The sequence below is a fragment of the Dreissena polymorpha genome, chromosome 16 (genome assembly GCF_020536995.1).
Source record: "Dreissena polymorpha isolate Duluth1 chromosome 16, UMN_Dpol_1.0, whole genome shotgun sequence".
Classification (NCBI taxonomy): domain Eukaryota; kingdom Metazoa; phylum Mollusca; class Bivalvia; order Myida; family Dreissenidae; genus Dreissena; species Dreissena polymorpha.
In genome coordinates, this window is record NC_068370.1 from 33,217,060 (window position 1) to 33,232,827 (window position 15,768).

A 15,768-nucleotide genomic window follows, 5' to 3' on the forward strand; every position below is an offset into this window, starting at 1 on the left:
GAAACTATTATCGTCTTTAAAACAGGAGTGATTGTAGAAATGTATGTTATATACGTTCATTCATAAAGAGAAGTATGAATGAAAATCGAAACACGAAACACACCAAAGGATACCGGATGATGTTTTTAATACCTAATATTTATTAACAACTTGACGAAAATTTAAGAACCATAGTTATACCTTGATGTCATTAACCATGGTATCTGGGAGCACGTGCTCGGCACGGAGAAACCGGAAGAACTCCTCGCCCATGACAATATTGCCGACGAGCAAGCCGGAGTTCCGCTCCAGTATGCCTCGTTCCCTCTCCTCCATAGCCCTGCACGTATCAAACCCGCCACCCAAAAGATGATTCGTTTAAGTCAAATAAGTTACCTAGTGCTAATAGTACCATGTACGTTCAAGTCGATTGTGATAAGTTGATACCGTTGACGCTACGTTCGGCGAAGTTCAACGTTCAAGCAGAATTCATATGGAGCTGGTATGTGACATTTCGATGTGAAATCACGACCTGGTGCCTCAAAGTGATACCTTAAAATCGAACTTACCGACTGGGCAAGTTAGTTCGAAGTTAATAAACGACATTGATGATAATAGGGGCAACTTGTCAAGCCCTAATCTCGTCCTCATCCCGCACTAGGTTTAAGGTCCTTTGTTTGACTTATCGAGTTGACATCTAACACTCTTATTTCACGTGGCGGTTTATCATCGTATTAATAACAACAATTTGTTAAACGTCCCTTTCGTATCAATAGAAATGACATCGTTATTTCCACAGCGTTATATAGTCCATGTTAAACATACTTTTTCCTTTTCTATTATTCATATCACTGGATTGTCGAGAGTTATTATTACGTACTTATCGGTTTATTTATGTGATTATTTCTATGTTATTATAAAAACTACGTGCACTTCGTCTGTTTATTGGCTGGTAAACAAATATAGCCTCCTGGATACTGCGTGGGTGCCTTAAAACAGGTTATTTGGTATTAAATAAAACAAAGTCCAAACTCAATGAAAATTAATTGAGTATTAAAATAATTACCACATCTGTCATATTCAAATCGCATTCTCTGTTTCAATCGCCAGTTTGTTTCTTGCTTTATTTCCGTCTTTTCTAATCCGGTAATCCTCAGACTATCCTTACCTCCAAACGTATCCTTGACGTCTTGAACTTTCCAAAGTATGCGTTGATTTGACTATGCACTGTGTAGGGTCAAATTGTATATCCTTTGTTAATAGTTAAACGCACCACAAACAGAACACGGGTCTTTTATCGAACACGCACGGATTGATTCATCTAATTGACTTTCATAACGCTTTGAACGCACTTACTTTTCAGGTTTGTGTTTTCATCAAAGTAAACAAACACTTGTGATTACTTTTACGATTTCACCGTGTTTGTTTTATCAATCAATCTCGAGATTAAAATAGTTTACGATTTGAAACACGCACACCCTTTCGGCTTTTAAGTGAAGTAGATTTTTAATTTGTTTTCTCTCTAAATTCCACAACGTTTTGCAAACTGTTAAGACGCGTGTTAAATAAATATATGAACAAGAAAATTATAATAATATTTATAACCCATTGTCAGATCTTAAGAATAACATTAAACAAGTTAGATAAGCGAATGCTAAATGTTGAAGAGGATGTCATCTTCTTGAATGCCGCACTCCAAGAATATTTAAGATTGAAAACAAAAGACGTCTATATTATATCAAACTGAACAACGAAGCTAATGCTTCTTGATCAGACAGCATCTTTTAAACTATTAATTATTTTGAAATAGTTTATATACTTGAACTAGACGGTCTACTGAATGTATAAACACGCGCTTGCAATTCTTTCAAACGATTGAATGACAACGAACTATTAATTATATCAGTTGTATTGAACTTATAGGAAGTTTTCAATCGTTTATGGCATTGTGTTGATCGCACTGACATTGTCTTCTATCACTGGTTACAAAAACCAGCCGCGTTTATAGCAGTTGCCGCGAGCTTCAAAGTTTTACTGGCAACCGCGCGAGAAACAACATTTGAACATGTCATAAGTTGTAGAACAATTATTTAAGAGGCACTATCACACAAATTAAAACAACAACAACATAATTTTGTTGTTGATACCATTAAGATTATACCTTCATTTGCTTTTTTAATATATAAGAAGATACTAGTAGAAAGGTTGCTGAGTCAGGCGGCACGTGATGTATTTGAAAATCAAATTAATGCGCACACGGGTTTAAGTTTATTATTGTTTTTAATGGAGATTATTCAAAGATGAATGACGAAAATTTGAAAACGTGTCGTTTTATTTTTTTTATGGAAAACGTATTGTGTTGTCTTTCAGTGATGATCTACATGTCAGATCAAAAGGAAGAATACAATTTAATTGAACGTTGAGTTGCAACTCGGAATATTGTTCTTGCAAAATTACCTATCACATTTCATCATAACACTGAAACAAGGATTTAGATGAAACGTCCTGTGTGATAAATCAGTATTTTATAGTCGAAATACGACGCATTTTATAACATCTGCTGATTAACAGCTGGCAAAGGGAACACACACATAATTTACAATTAATTGAAGTTGTTCTTCTCCATTTTCTAATTTCACCAACATTGCCTATGACCGTATTAGACCGTATTAAGGAACTTTGATATTATTGACTCTGTTGAATCCCAAGGGTGAACAAAAGAGATAAAACCTGGCTAAGAGATTTAGAGACGAGTTTCTTAAATGTAAGTGGGGCTGGCTATCGACGCTTTTGAAGGCGAAAGTGCATTAGGCATTTCTATTGAAATTGGGATCATGCATTATATTTTGTTTCGCTAAACATGGGTGCATTTAAAACTGTTTAGTGTTACATACAATTAGGCTGTCATTAAAATCGTTATTTGTGGTTTCTCTATTGAGAGGCATGTCGAAAAGAGATGTAAACACGAAGGATGGATACACAAGCTTTGTTAAATAAGTCATATGTCAATGAACAAGGTTCACATTGCAAAGATACCAATCAGCTTGATGAAACATGTCCATTACGATACAAAGCAACAAATTAGCTGTGCTCTGTGAAAAGGGGGTTTAATGCATATGTGTAAAGTGTCGTCCCTGGTAACCCTGTGTAGTCCACACAAGGTTATCAGGGACGACACTTTTTGCTTTTATGATATTTTCTGTTTAAGGAAATTATCGGAAATTATCTAGCAAGAATCCAGTTTGACGGAACGTGTTGTCCCTGATTAGAGTGTGCGGACTGCAAAGGCAAATCTAGGACGATACTTTACGCACATGCATTAAACACCCTTTTCACAAAGTACGACTCATATCTATTTTAAAAAGTGAGAAAACGTCAATAATGCCTACACAAGTATTAGGAAAAATACACTTTTTTCCAGCATATTTTAAGGGAGATGGGTTTATATAAAACATGTTTTCATAGTAAAATTTTTTGTAGACAAGATACCAAAGTAAACAAAAAACGCGTATTGTTGTTTAAAACTAAAACTGAAATCCGTAAAGATGTATCATTAAAGTGTACAATTGGTCCTATCATTATGGACCGAACGAAAGCAGCGAAATACCACCGAGTGAAGTCCACTAAATAATATTGAAATGTTGCTTTAATAATTGACCCAGTATTTTATTGCATATTGTAAACATCGAAGTAAATTGTTTTCGCGCAAATGATAGCTGCATTAACTGGAGTGTCTTCGTTTTATTGCCTTTCTATTTATTGCCGGACGGTTATGAAAGGCGTTGGTATGGGAACAGTGTCATATTGAACCATTGAACGAGTTAGCAACTTTACAATATCTCATGAGAATGCAGACCACTCTATTGGTTTGTGTAAAAATCACATGTGTTTTTTTCTGATTCGGATAGCATTTCTTCACAAATTACTATTGTATTATATTTAAGAATCACATTCTGTTAGCGTGCGAAATGTTTTCCAATCTCTTGCACGACGGTTAAATTAAATCATGTGTTTAGCGATGGCATGGGACGACAACTTTGCAACTTTGGAGATTGACTGTTTTCAGCACTGTTGTAGTGCTGTTATTTCGTTTTTTATTTCTTGGTGAAAATAATTAAATGCGAAACCATATAGGTAAATCACAGCGCAAAAACTTACCGGTTTGTTTACACCCATACAAGGTTAATTGGGAACCTCACAAAATCACGTGATCCTGCACTCTGGCACTAGATGCTTGTGATCGCCATCTTATAAACTTCAGTAAGCCCCATGATTATGGGATGAAAATGTGAGGCATACAATGATCTCTTTTTGCTGTTGATTAATTTTAACAAAGCGGTCTTTTTAAGTAATTCCCATATCATACCGTGTCCAAATTTGTATAATCAAACAAAATTAAACATGACTAAATATGAATAAATTTGGATCGATTTGATCGCTTCATACAATAATACATTTATCATGCTTTAATAACGACGGTAAATGTTTATCCGTTATCGATGCTAATTTACTTTTTATGATTATTTATCGTTTAAAATAAGGTTATCAAACTTTATGATGCAAACGTGTCGTGCAAACACTTCCTTTTTGCAACCTCCGCGCAGATATTTGACTGGAACCAGCATAGCTGGATCAAATTGTATATGAGAGCATGGAAGGACAACTCTGCGCGGCGATTTTCTTTTTGGAAGTACACCAGACTCAACAAAAGGTCAGAAATCACTAGTCCTGAAGGTGGCAAGTAAAGGTGTCGTTAAAATGTTTGCAAACAAACACAAGTATAGCACTTACATTGAACGTGTACTAATTTTATGGCATACAGATAAGTGGTAAAACAACACTTGGGGTGATCGAACGAGACTTTTTTGGTGTAGAAGAGGTTCGCCAGAAAAACATTCTAACTTCAACAGTAAAATCTGGTAAATATCGGTTGATTTTGTATGCTTTGTTCGTGATCTACGGTTATCCATTTCAACACGGTATCAATTATGACAATAAACTTTCTGTTTGTAATAGCATTACACTTGTCATTTTAGCATACTATTTATATTTAGTTGATGAAGTACTTGATGTCTCATATGAATTGCTTATGTGAATTGTGTTTGAGTTTTAAAAAACTAGAAATATATTCTTCGTATAAAGTAAACAGGATTGTTACTTCATTAAGAGTTTAAGTTGTACGAAAAATACTACCGAGCCAACTGATTCAAGCTAATGTCAATATACGAACTATAATAACTTTTGCTAAATAAGCGAATGTTCGGATCGCATGTTTTCTGTTGATTCTGGCTTTTATGACGATTGCATTCGCAATAATGGGAATAAACGACTATGACATATGAACTTGAATTTTAATAAGTAATTAAATATTTCCAAAGAGTAACAGCTTTAATATATTAGACAACAAAAGTTGAAGCAATTGAAAAACTGCGAACGGTGAGGTATAGATAGGCACTTTGTTAGAAATGTATTTAGTAAAACGGCGAACGACCTATTTATGACATAATTCGCACAAACCAAACTGTTTAGTACTAAAATATCAACATATACGGTTGACTTGTGTGCACCGTGAAAAGGAAGTGCATTTATATACAAGACTATTTTGCGAAAGGCGAATGCACTTGATTATGAAAGCAACACATCAGGCGTATTCATTTAACAAAGCCGATTTTCATTCGACATCTAAACAAAACACATTTTTTCAGTTGATGTCGTTTAAACACAACATTCGATGGTATAATAATCTAAAACAGTGCATGTAGAGGCGGTAAGGTACTCAAACTTCCCATCTCTAATCTGTGTTCTAGTCTTTGTGTCCGTATTGACAAACCTACTAAGGGAAACCATCAAGAAAATACTTTTTTGACGATGCTGCTTCGGTGAAGCAGCTCGTCTAAGTTATCATACCATGAAAAAATTCTTCACAATGGCGACCTTTGTAAAAGACCGAGCCTGTTCGATTAAATTAATGTAAATTTGCATCTTGTCAAAACATTTTTAACGAATTATGAATCGAGTTTGCAAGTACAATAGATGACATTTTCCTTGTGGAATGATACACATATTTACATGTTAATTTGTATACAGTCGAAACTGACCTAACGGCCACCTGAATTTACCGGTCACCTGCAGACAACGGTCAGTCTGGAATCCCCCCGACGATAAAAACTCTATATTACACTTGAATTTAACGGCCACCTGACCATAACGGTTAACGGCCACTATATTCCACTCCGAAATTCATGTTTGACCTGAAATCAACGGTCACGCGTCAGTCGTCTCGAGTCGCGAAAATTAAAAACACAGCACATTATTTGTCCGTCTATTTTGCGTTTAAAGCGCCTGAAAGCGGTAATTGTCTATGATATTATAAAAGCGGCCCGCTGCGAGTAAACAAATTAAAAGGTGTTGAGAAGGTTTCTTTTCCGTGGATAATTGTGGGGGTATCTTCAAAAGAAAATATATCAGAGTTTATGACTTGTTGAAAGTAATTATCGTATATATATATTTATGTATTTATTTATATAAAGAATTCCGACGCATATTGCTCTTAATAACAGTTTTATGCCCGTGGTTTGATAGCTCGATTTTTCTAATCGGCATACCTCGCTGATTATCATTGTAAACATTCTCAAAGCAGAGTTGTCGTTCATGGGTAAACATACAGGTCACATAACCCCAAACCGGAACTCCTGTTTGCAGGGTTACATGCAGTCAACTTGATACTAAGCTCACATTGTTCAGTGCATGCTGCCTAGGATTTGTAAAATACATTGCAAATGGCGTGTTTTGGTGTCAATTTGAAGGTATATATGTAAACAATAAGAAAAAATAGCCATTTTTTGCTCTACTTTTTCTGCTCATGGTTCCCGGCTTTGAAAGAAGGTCATACTATTTGAGCCCGAAATAGCCGCCTCCACAGGTGTCAAAATCGGTGTCCCTATTCTAAGGTAAATATTTTGAGTTACGACGTATAGAATTTAATGACATGCATTTTTTTCTAAATATTTTGCATGTATCTTTCCAATGATGTATGATGATATAGTGCCTTATCGCTTGATCATGGTAAAAGATGATATCGAACTTCAACTATTATATAATGTATGTAATATAGAAGGAAATTAATTGCGCATGCGTAACCTTTAAGAAATGCCGAAAAAGTATGTAGTCTGCCAGAATTTTGACAGTTGACCATCAAAAACATTAATGTAACATTAAAAAGTTTTTAATGCACCAATGTTTAGCGAAACGAAATATAATGCATGATCCCCATTTCAATAGAAATGCCTAATGCACTTTCGCCTTCAAAGGCATCGATAGCTAGCCCCACTTATATTTTAGAAACTCGTCTCTAAATCTCTTACCCAGTTTTGTTTTTTTCTCTTTTGTTCGACCTTGGGATTCAACAGAGTCAATAGTATCAAAGTTCCTTAATACGGTCATAGGCACTGCTTGTCAAATCAGAAAATGGAGAAGTATGATGTAACCAAGTTCGGCTTTTCTACCTTAATTCTTGATGCGAAACGCTGCTACGAATGACGCTTTCTACGGCAACTTTTATGAATAAATTTGTGTGTCATTGTACGGAAATTTTAAGATCACCTCAATCCAGATTTGCTATTATAGAAGTGTGGAAAGTTTTAAGGGTGTGACAAGTAAGCAAAAACGGATCATTATCGAGAGGCCACAACTGATCTATGACTGTTTCAAAACAAGAAAAAACAGTGCCTGATTTAGATTTCCTTACATAGTTCAATAAAAACTACTTTCAGAAGCCTGGTAACAGTTTAACGTTAATGTTACAAATGTGTCAGAACAGGGCCTTGATTTCGTAATCTAGGACATGCATTGTCAAGTCTTCATGAAATCAGGAAAAAGTATTTTAAGTCCTTATTTGACCTGGCTATAGTTCTCAGATTATTATAAGCTCATCAGTATATTTATATCATTATTTATGCTTTGTGTATTGTAAACAAATACACAATCATGCAGTTACATGATAGCAATAAATAATAACAAAGCCACCCATTCTATAAAGGTCATTGACAAAGCCTATGGTAAAAGTGTAAACACATTGAGTGTAATTGCCCTCTCGCGCCAGCAAAAACAACACGTTGACAGGTTGTCATTTTTGACAGTTCTACATTCACTTCAATTTTGTGATATCAAACTATTAACAATTATGTGGCTGAGAAAAATATATCGCCATTGCTTATTTAATATATTAAAACTTACATCAATACACGATTTTCTTCGTTAATTCAAACATTCATGACAGGCTACCGCTTTGTTACGAATGACGCTTTCTACGGCAACTTTTATGAATAAATCTGTATGTCATTGTACGGGAACTTTGTGATCTTTCTCAAAACAGATTTACCTATGGGAAAGTGCATTTAATTCAAATTTGAAGGGGTTGGGTTTTCTAATAAGTCACATAACCCCAAACCGGAACTCCTGTTTGCAGGGTTACATACAGTCAAATTGAAACTAAGCACACATTGTTCAGTGCATGCTGCCTAGGATTTGAAAAATACATTGCAAATGGTGTGTTTTGGTGTCAATTTGAAGGTATTTATGTAAGCAGTAAGAAAAAAAAGCAATTTTTTGCTCTACTTTTTCTGTTCATGGTTCCCGGCTTTGAAAGTAGGTCATACTATTTGAGCCCAAAATGGCCGCCTCCACAGGTGTCAAAACCGGTGTTCCTATTTTAAGTTTAATAATTTGAGTTACGACGTATAGAATTTAATGACATGCATTTTTTTCAAAATTGTATGCATTGTTAGTATACTTAAGAGTACCTGGGGTACATGTTAGAAGTACCCGAGCCGACAATGACCAATCGAGCTCCATTATCTCTGAACCGACTCAATAAAACCGAGTCGGAAATATTTGACTTAATTTTTGGTTTGGTTGCTCTCGAGGGATCGAAACATTGCAGAATCTTCCTACAAGCCTATTGGTAGAGCGTCGACTTTGATTAAAGGAGGTTGCGCTGCGGGTTTGATCCTCAGAAGCGACATTGAAAACTTGCCAACTTTGTTATCTAAATGGCTGCTAAACTTGATATACTAAGATTATGTGAATTTTCTCTCACATGATGGTCATCAGTTATGTTATATAATAACTCACAGCAGTAGTAAACAATTGGACAATAATTAATGACTGCATCTTTCATTTGTCTTTGACACTTTGATTTTGACATAGCCTAGATTTAAATATGTGACTTGACTTGACCAGCACTCGTGTTGATGTTACAGAGCTAAATTTTAAATGTACCATTTAAGATCACCTCAATCCAGATTTGCTATTTTAGAAGTGAGGAAAGTTTTAAGGGGGTGACAAGTAAGCAAAAACGGATCATTACCGAGAGGCCACAACTGATCTATGACTGTTTTAAAACAAGGAAAAACAGTGCCTGATTTAGATTTCCTTACATAGTTCAATAAAAACTACGTTCAGAAGCCTGGTAACAGTTTAACTTTAATGCTACAAATGTGTCAGAACAGGGCCTTGATTTCGTAATCTAGGACATGCATTGTCAAGTCTTCATGAAATCAGGAAAAAGTATTTTAAGTCCTTATTTGACCTGGCTATAGTTCTCAGATTATTATAAGCTCATCAGTATATTTATATCATTATTTATGCTTGGTGTATTGTAAACAAATACACAATCATGCAGTTACATGATAGCAATAAATAATAACAAAGCTACCCATACTATAAAGGTCATTAACAAAGCCTATGGTAAAAGTGTGAACACATTGTGTGTAATCGCCCTCTCGCGCCAGCAAAAACAACACGTTGACAGGTTGTCATTTTTGACAGTTCTACTTTCACTTTAATTTTGTGATATCAAACTATTAAAAATTATGTGGCTGAAAAAAATATCGCCATTGCTTATTTAATATATTTTCTGCACATTTCTTCAAAAAAACTTACATCAATACACGATTTTCTTCGTTAATTCAAGCATTCCTGACAGGCTACCGCTTTGTTTACATATTTCCCTTACATTTTGACGCGCGTGGGTAGGACCGCATTACCGCTTCCGAAATGTGTATTCATACTTTTGCCTTCGAGGTACTTATCCCATGTTTGACGGAAAGGGCCGAAAATGTGCGATTGTGGGTCAAGTTCCCCGCAGGTATTACTTTCCCGTACCCCCAATTTTTTTCCGTACCCAAAATTGTTCGTACCCATTTTTTTTTCGTACCCAATTTTTTTTCCTACCTTAATTTTGTTCGTGCCCAATTTTTTTTTGTACCCAATTTTTTTTTTCGTACCTTTTTTATTAGTACCCAATTTTTTTTCGCATATTTTTTTCGTACCCAAATTTTATATCCTATACATACACAAGTGTGGTGATGTAGATAAGCTTAAGCTTTTATATCCATCCTCTTCAAAAGCATCGTCACACCAGTACTGTCAGTACTTTGATTTTACAAACATGTCATTCATTCTCCAACTTGTTTTATGGGTATGTCTTTCTCAACAAAATGGTTTAAATACTAAATGAATATTGCACACGAGTTGAATAATTTACAATTTGGTTAATAGAAAAATACCATTATTTTGAATTCGCGTTTCGTGTTCATAAATATTGTATATAAGTTCCGATTTCTCTGTCATTTGAGCAGCATGGACGACGTGTTTCTTTCATACTCATAAACGACAAACCTATGCATTTCAATAAATGCATATTGTGTATACAAACTTACGTAGGAATGCACAGCACAGGAGAAAAAACGATCCGCAGAGTTCAACTGGAAGACATTTTGTGACAAGGATCGAAGGCGTAACAATAAAGGTGCATTTTCGTGAGGATAATTATAGACAATTCTGTCAGCATTTTATCCACGTTATAAATATTGCAGTCTAGCGTAAACCGTTGCATGTTAAACGCCCATAAACCCTCAAAATCAACGAATATTTCAAACAATATTTTGAAAAAAAACAACACATAAAATGTTCCTTATATCAATAGCCAAACTTTCAACGCTAGATGTGGTCTGGTATCAAAGATTTAAAGAGATACAAAATGCTCTGTTTGTGTGTTGTTGCGGAAAATATATCAAATACATGTTCATGTACCAAGTTAGTGTTCGTGTCTCGTATGAACAGATATCGTTTCGAGAAATTAAGATGGAATAAAGTGCTACACACAAAAATAAAAACGAGCATTTTGTATCTCTTTAAATGTATGTCAACAACTAGCGCTGAAAATTTCGCCTTTGCTATAAGAAACATTCATTGTTCATGTGTTACCTTTATTTTTATTTAATATTGTACAAAATATTCGTTGATTATGAATATTTATGTTACTTTCATGAATGTGCACGAAACAAACAAAGGTTTAAAATTTGGTATAGAGAAGTCATTTTAAAATTGTCTTTATAAAGTCTAATTCTTTAGGGTTATACATAAAATTAATTATGAGGTTGGCAAGCATTTACCGGTTTAAACCAAGAGGCTTACAAATTAGCGTTACCATGAGTTGACCTCAGCTTTGATCATGCTTAGTGGTGTGGTGAATTAATTGTCATTTAAATATTTTGTAATTTAAACGCCATCTTCCGTAGCGCCCAAAACGCGATGTTTGGTACAGTTAAAATCAAATCGGTACAACGATGTCGTCCAGTCAGATAACATGACGATAGGAAAACGTTTAGTCTGTTAATATTTATGTTTTCTTTATTTTAATTTGCATGTTTATTACGATCAAAAATGAGTTTTCATAACATACAATTGTAAAATACGCAACCGGTATTCATTAACAGATAAACTTAAATTCAAAAATGCATAACAAATACGTGAACACATGTGTTTCTTTTTTGCATAAATATATCTGGCCAACAAATTGTACATGGATTTAGAAATCACAACAAAAAATCCGTCACCTAAAGTGAGATTATCCGCTACTTTAAAAAGCACATCAAATTACAAGTAATAAGTGCAGTTAAAACAAATGTACACAAACAAATAAGTATACCATAAATAAAAAGTACACTGCGTTAGTTAATCTATTTCCGTAATCGCATACATTATTGTTACACAATAGTTAGAAAAATAAAAATAAAACCGTTAGTGTCTTTCGTAGCACCATGAATAACACAACACAAAATTGAATAAAACGACTAATTTCAGCCTATTCGAGAAAACAGTCATTTAAATCAACAAAAACAGTCCACCCCAGATCAGTTCTGAACACATTCACATTTACATATGAAAATAATTCTTTCACCATTTTAGTCAAAACACAATATCTTCCCAAAACGCAATATACAGCAACATTAACAAAACAACGTAAAATTATTTTAGAAACAAACCGGTCAATAATAATTAAACAACTTATTTGAATAACAGTTGCATTTAATCGTGTATATCGGTTTGGCAACATGTTTTCCCTGAAAAGCAGACTACATTTCCGAGACATATGTCCTGATTAGATATTTTACAATCATAAAATTACAACGCTACAACTTGCGACAATGTCCTATTGCGGGTCACGCGCATGTTTGTTTTTTCGTGCATGAAGCATGATTGGTCATCACAAAGTCGCAAACGTCGGCGGGATATCATTTTTTCCTAAAGCCTCACTTTGAGAGCATAGCCTTTAAAGAACGTCGTTGGAGTTTGTTTCAGCAAGGATAAATAGTGGTCCTCAATATCACATGGCTGCAATATGCTTGCATTGTTGATTGAGATCACGTGGGCTAATTACACCTTGAGTAAACGAGTTAAGTTTCTTCAGCACTATATAAGTTCGCGCATTCTATGGTCCTTTTGAATTAAACGGTACTGTAAGACGAAATAGGTTAGTAACATAAAAAACATGCATACCCGTCTTTCTTGATGCATACAATCACATGTTATACTTCATGTTAACGCTCACTATGTCATTGTCGACCTGCAATGGCCCACAGGTCACCCGGAGGTGACTAGAAGCCGATTCTTGTCACCCGGGGGTGACTTCAAGCAGACGCTAGTCACCCCTGGGTGACATGAAGCCGATTGTAGTCACCCGGGGGGTGACATGAAACCGATTTTTGTCACCCGGGCGTGAGTTCAAGCCGATTTTACTTTTTCAACAACAAAATACATGTTTTGGTCGTTCATATGCGAGGGACTTTGTGTTAAAATACTACAAAAACGAAAGTAGAGCTAAACAACTACCACATTAGCCTATATTAGATACCTGGATGCGTTGCAATTTGATAAAAAAAATACACGGATGACTAGTAGCCGATTTTTTTTCACCCGGGGGTGACTAGAAGCCGATTCATGTCACCCTGTAGTAACATCAAGCCGATTCTAGTCACCCGGAGGTGACTAGCGTCGGCTTGAAGTCATCCCCGGAAGACTTGTGGGCCATTTCAGTTCGACAATGACCCAATGAGCCATATTAACCGTTGGCACAATATGTATACAGCAAACAATAAATGACATCCGTACGTATTGTACATAAATGAAATAAATGATTGTGCTAATGCTCCAGCCCATATATGCAATACAACAATTGTCAATATTCTGACGAAAAATGCAAGTCTTGTTAATTTTAAATTATTCCGCACATATGAACATATACACGTGCTAAAAATACATTATTATTGACAAAATAAAAAGCGTGTTATAAAAAGTATTGCTTTTTATACTAGTATTACCGAAGCAATTGTATGTGTGTCATTTAACATCGGTGCAAAAAGTTTTAACACATAATTATTAGAACATGAAGTGCAAAAGATTTTCAAAGCACGAATTTGTGTTTCGAGATCTGTTTTATTAAGAAGAAAAACTACTTTCTTAATATTAATATTAAGTAATACATACAGAGGCACCATACTGGTCTATAAAGATAAAAACAAACTTTCAGTGTCCAATGTTTATGCGAAACCATATAAAAATGAATAAAATAAATAGAGTAGCTTAACCTCATTCATACGTGTATTCAGCTTTCACTCAATCTAGAAGAAAATGATTGATTCCAGACAAAATCTGCTACCTCATACCGGGCCTCATGTCTCGCACCAAATATACATGCATGCATAATAGAAGTTTTGATTAGCAAGTTAATCAAACGTCATTAGTATAACTTGTTCTTAATGTATCTTTGTCTATTTAAAAAACAAAAACGCATAGCAACTGCGTAAAATTTGTTTGATAATAAGTTCAATTGTGAAATATACTGGTTTCATAATCCATTTTTGTCTCCACTACATACGTTATACTTCTTGTAACAAGTAATCCTACTTAAAACAGCACGAGTCTTATTGTTTTAAAACCGTTTTTACTGATTGTCTTGAGTCTGAAACTTAAATCTAATATTTTTAAATTCTGCATACACTTTCAATTAAAAACAATCATGACAATGTTGATGACACGTAAGTGCAAGAAATAAACCACACACGCGAGCTACTTAAAACTTAAATGTTGTGCCGAATGTTTAGTAAATGTTGTATATCTATTTACAAAAAAATGCGATTTTGTTTTAAAACGTGTTTTAAACTAATATAAAACTTATAATTTGTTTGGACAATACAAAGACATTTTTTTAACGTTTGGAACAACATTTTCATACTGAACGTCCAACGGTAAAGGTTCAACTGACTCTTACTTCATTCCTGCGAGACCAAAACGTCAGGTTTCCATGGAGACGGTCAGTAAGACAGATGGAATTGCAAAGGACCTATACCAAATGACGATTATGAAAACCAAGACTTTTCTTGCAACTGTACATTATCATTTAAATAGTTTAAACCTATTCTGTTAGCTCGATTGCATAGAAAGCAAAGGCTTATTTGAAAAGTTCCGTTTCTTGCGACTAGAACCAGTACTTTGGAAAACCTATAGAACGCTCCAACAGATCTTACCCATGACCTCTCGATTGCTAGGTGGACACCATATCCACTCCACGACGATCTATTATTTGAAAAGCTCCGTTTTTCTGGGACTAGAACCAGCACTTTGGAAAACCTATAGAACGCTCCCACAGATCGAACCCATGACCTCTCGATTGCAAGGTGGACACCAGTTTAGAAAGATTGCAATATTTCACTTACTTATATAGATGTACGGTAAATTGTTTGAGACATATGTTTTTCTATATTAGGTAATTTTCGATTAATCCACGGTTATTAGAGAAGACGCGTATGAATTTGATTACAAATGTCGAAGTACGGATAGTCTAATAATAAGTGTGTATACCCATGGGCCTTGGAGATTGTCGCGGTTTTGGCGCGTTAACGTAACGCCGCCGTAACGCCGCGCCACTTTATGTAACGTTGTTTTAACGTCATATCCTATTATGTTATTGTCAGTTGAATTAAAGGAACGAACCTGAACACAACGCTTTATCACTTACATCGTCTTTATATTTTGGTGCCGTGCCGATTACACTAGAAGAACGATGAATTTACAGAAGTTACGATCAAATAGAGGAGGTACTAAACGCACCATCGCTATTTTGCTGGAGAAAAGTGGAAATGCTAGAGACACTTAACGACAAAATCTTATCAAACACTGAAACTGACGGAATCGAAGATGAAATTGTGGAAACAGAAATTTACATGATGGATTTACGCATGAAATTAGACACACTTATCGCCGAGCGTGATCAACGGGATACGAGCATAGGGAGTCAGCAGCCGACATTTCATCCCATGGATACGCAGCTCGGGCGAGGGGATACGGGTTTAGGAGGTCAACAGACGACATTTCATCCCTTAGCTCAGCGTGATCAAGCGGATACGAGGTTGGACATTCAGCAGACGACATTTCATCCCGACGATA

At 35.2% G+C, this 15,768-nt stretch overlaps 2 protein-coding genes across 2 annotated transcripts in view; one reads left to right on the top strand and one right to left on the bottom strand.

Moving 5' to 3' along the window:
- Positions 1-15,768, top strand: part of LOC127861609 (uncharacterized) — a 73,164-nt gene that overhangs the window by 32,427 nt on the left and 24,969 nt on the right. The gene's annotated exons all lie outside the window — the stretch shown is intronic.
- Positions 1-15,768, bottom strand: part of LOC127861608 (uncharacterized) — a 92,710-nt gene that overhangs the window by 7,771 nt on the left and 69,171 nt on the right. The window contains exon 2 of the mRNA XM_052400251.1: positions 181-1,147. Within this exon, the coding sequence (XP_052256211.1) occupies positions 181-315 (135 nt within the window). The 5' untranslated portion in view covers positions 316-1,147. The remainder of the gene's footprint in view (positions 1-180; positions 1,148-15,768) is intronic.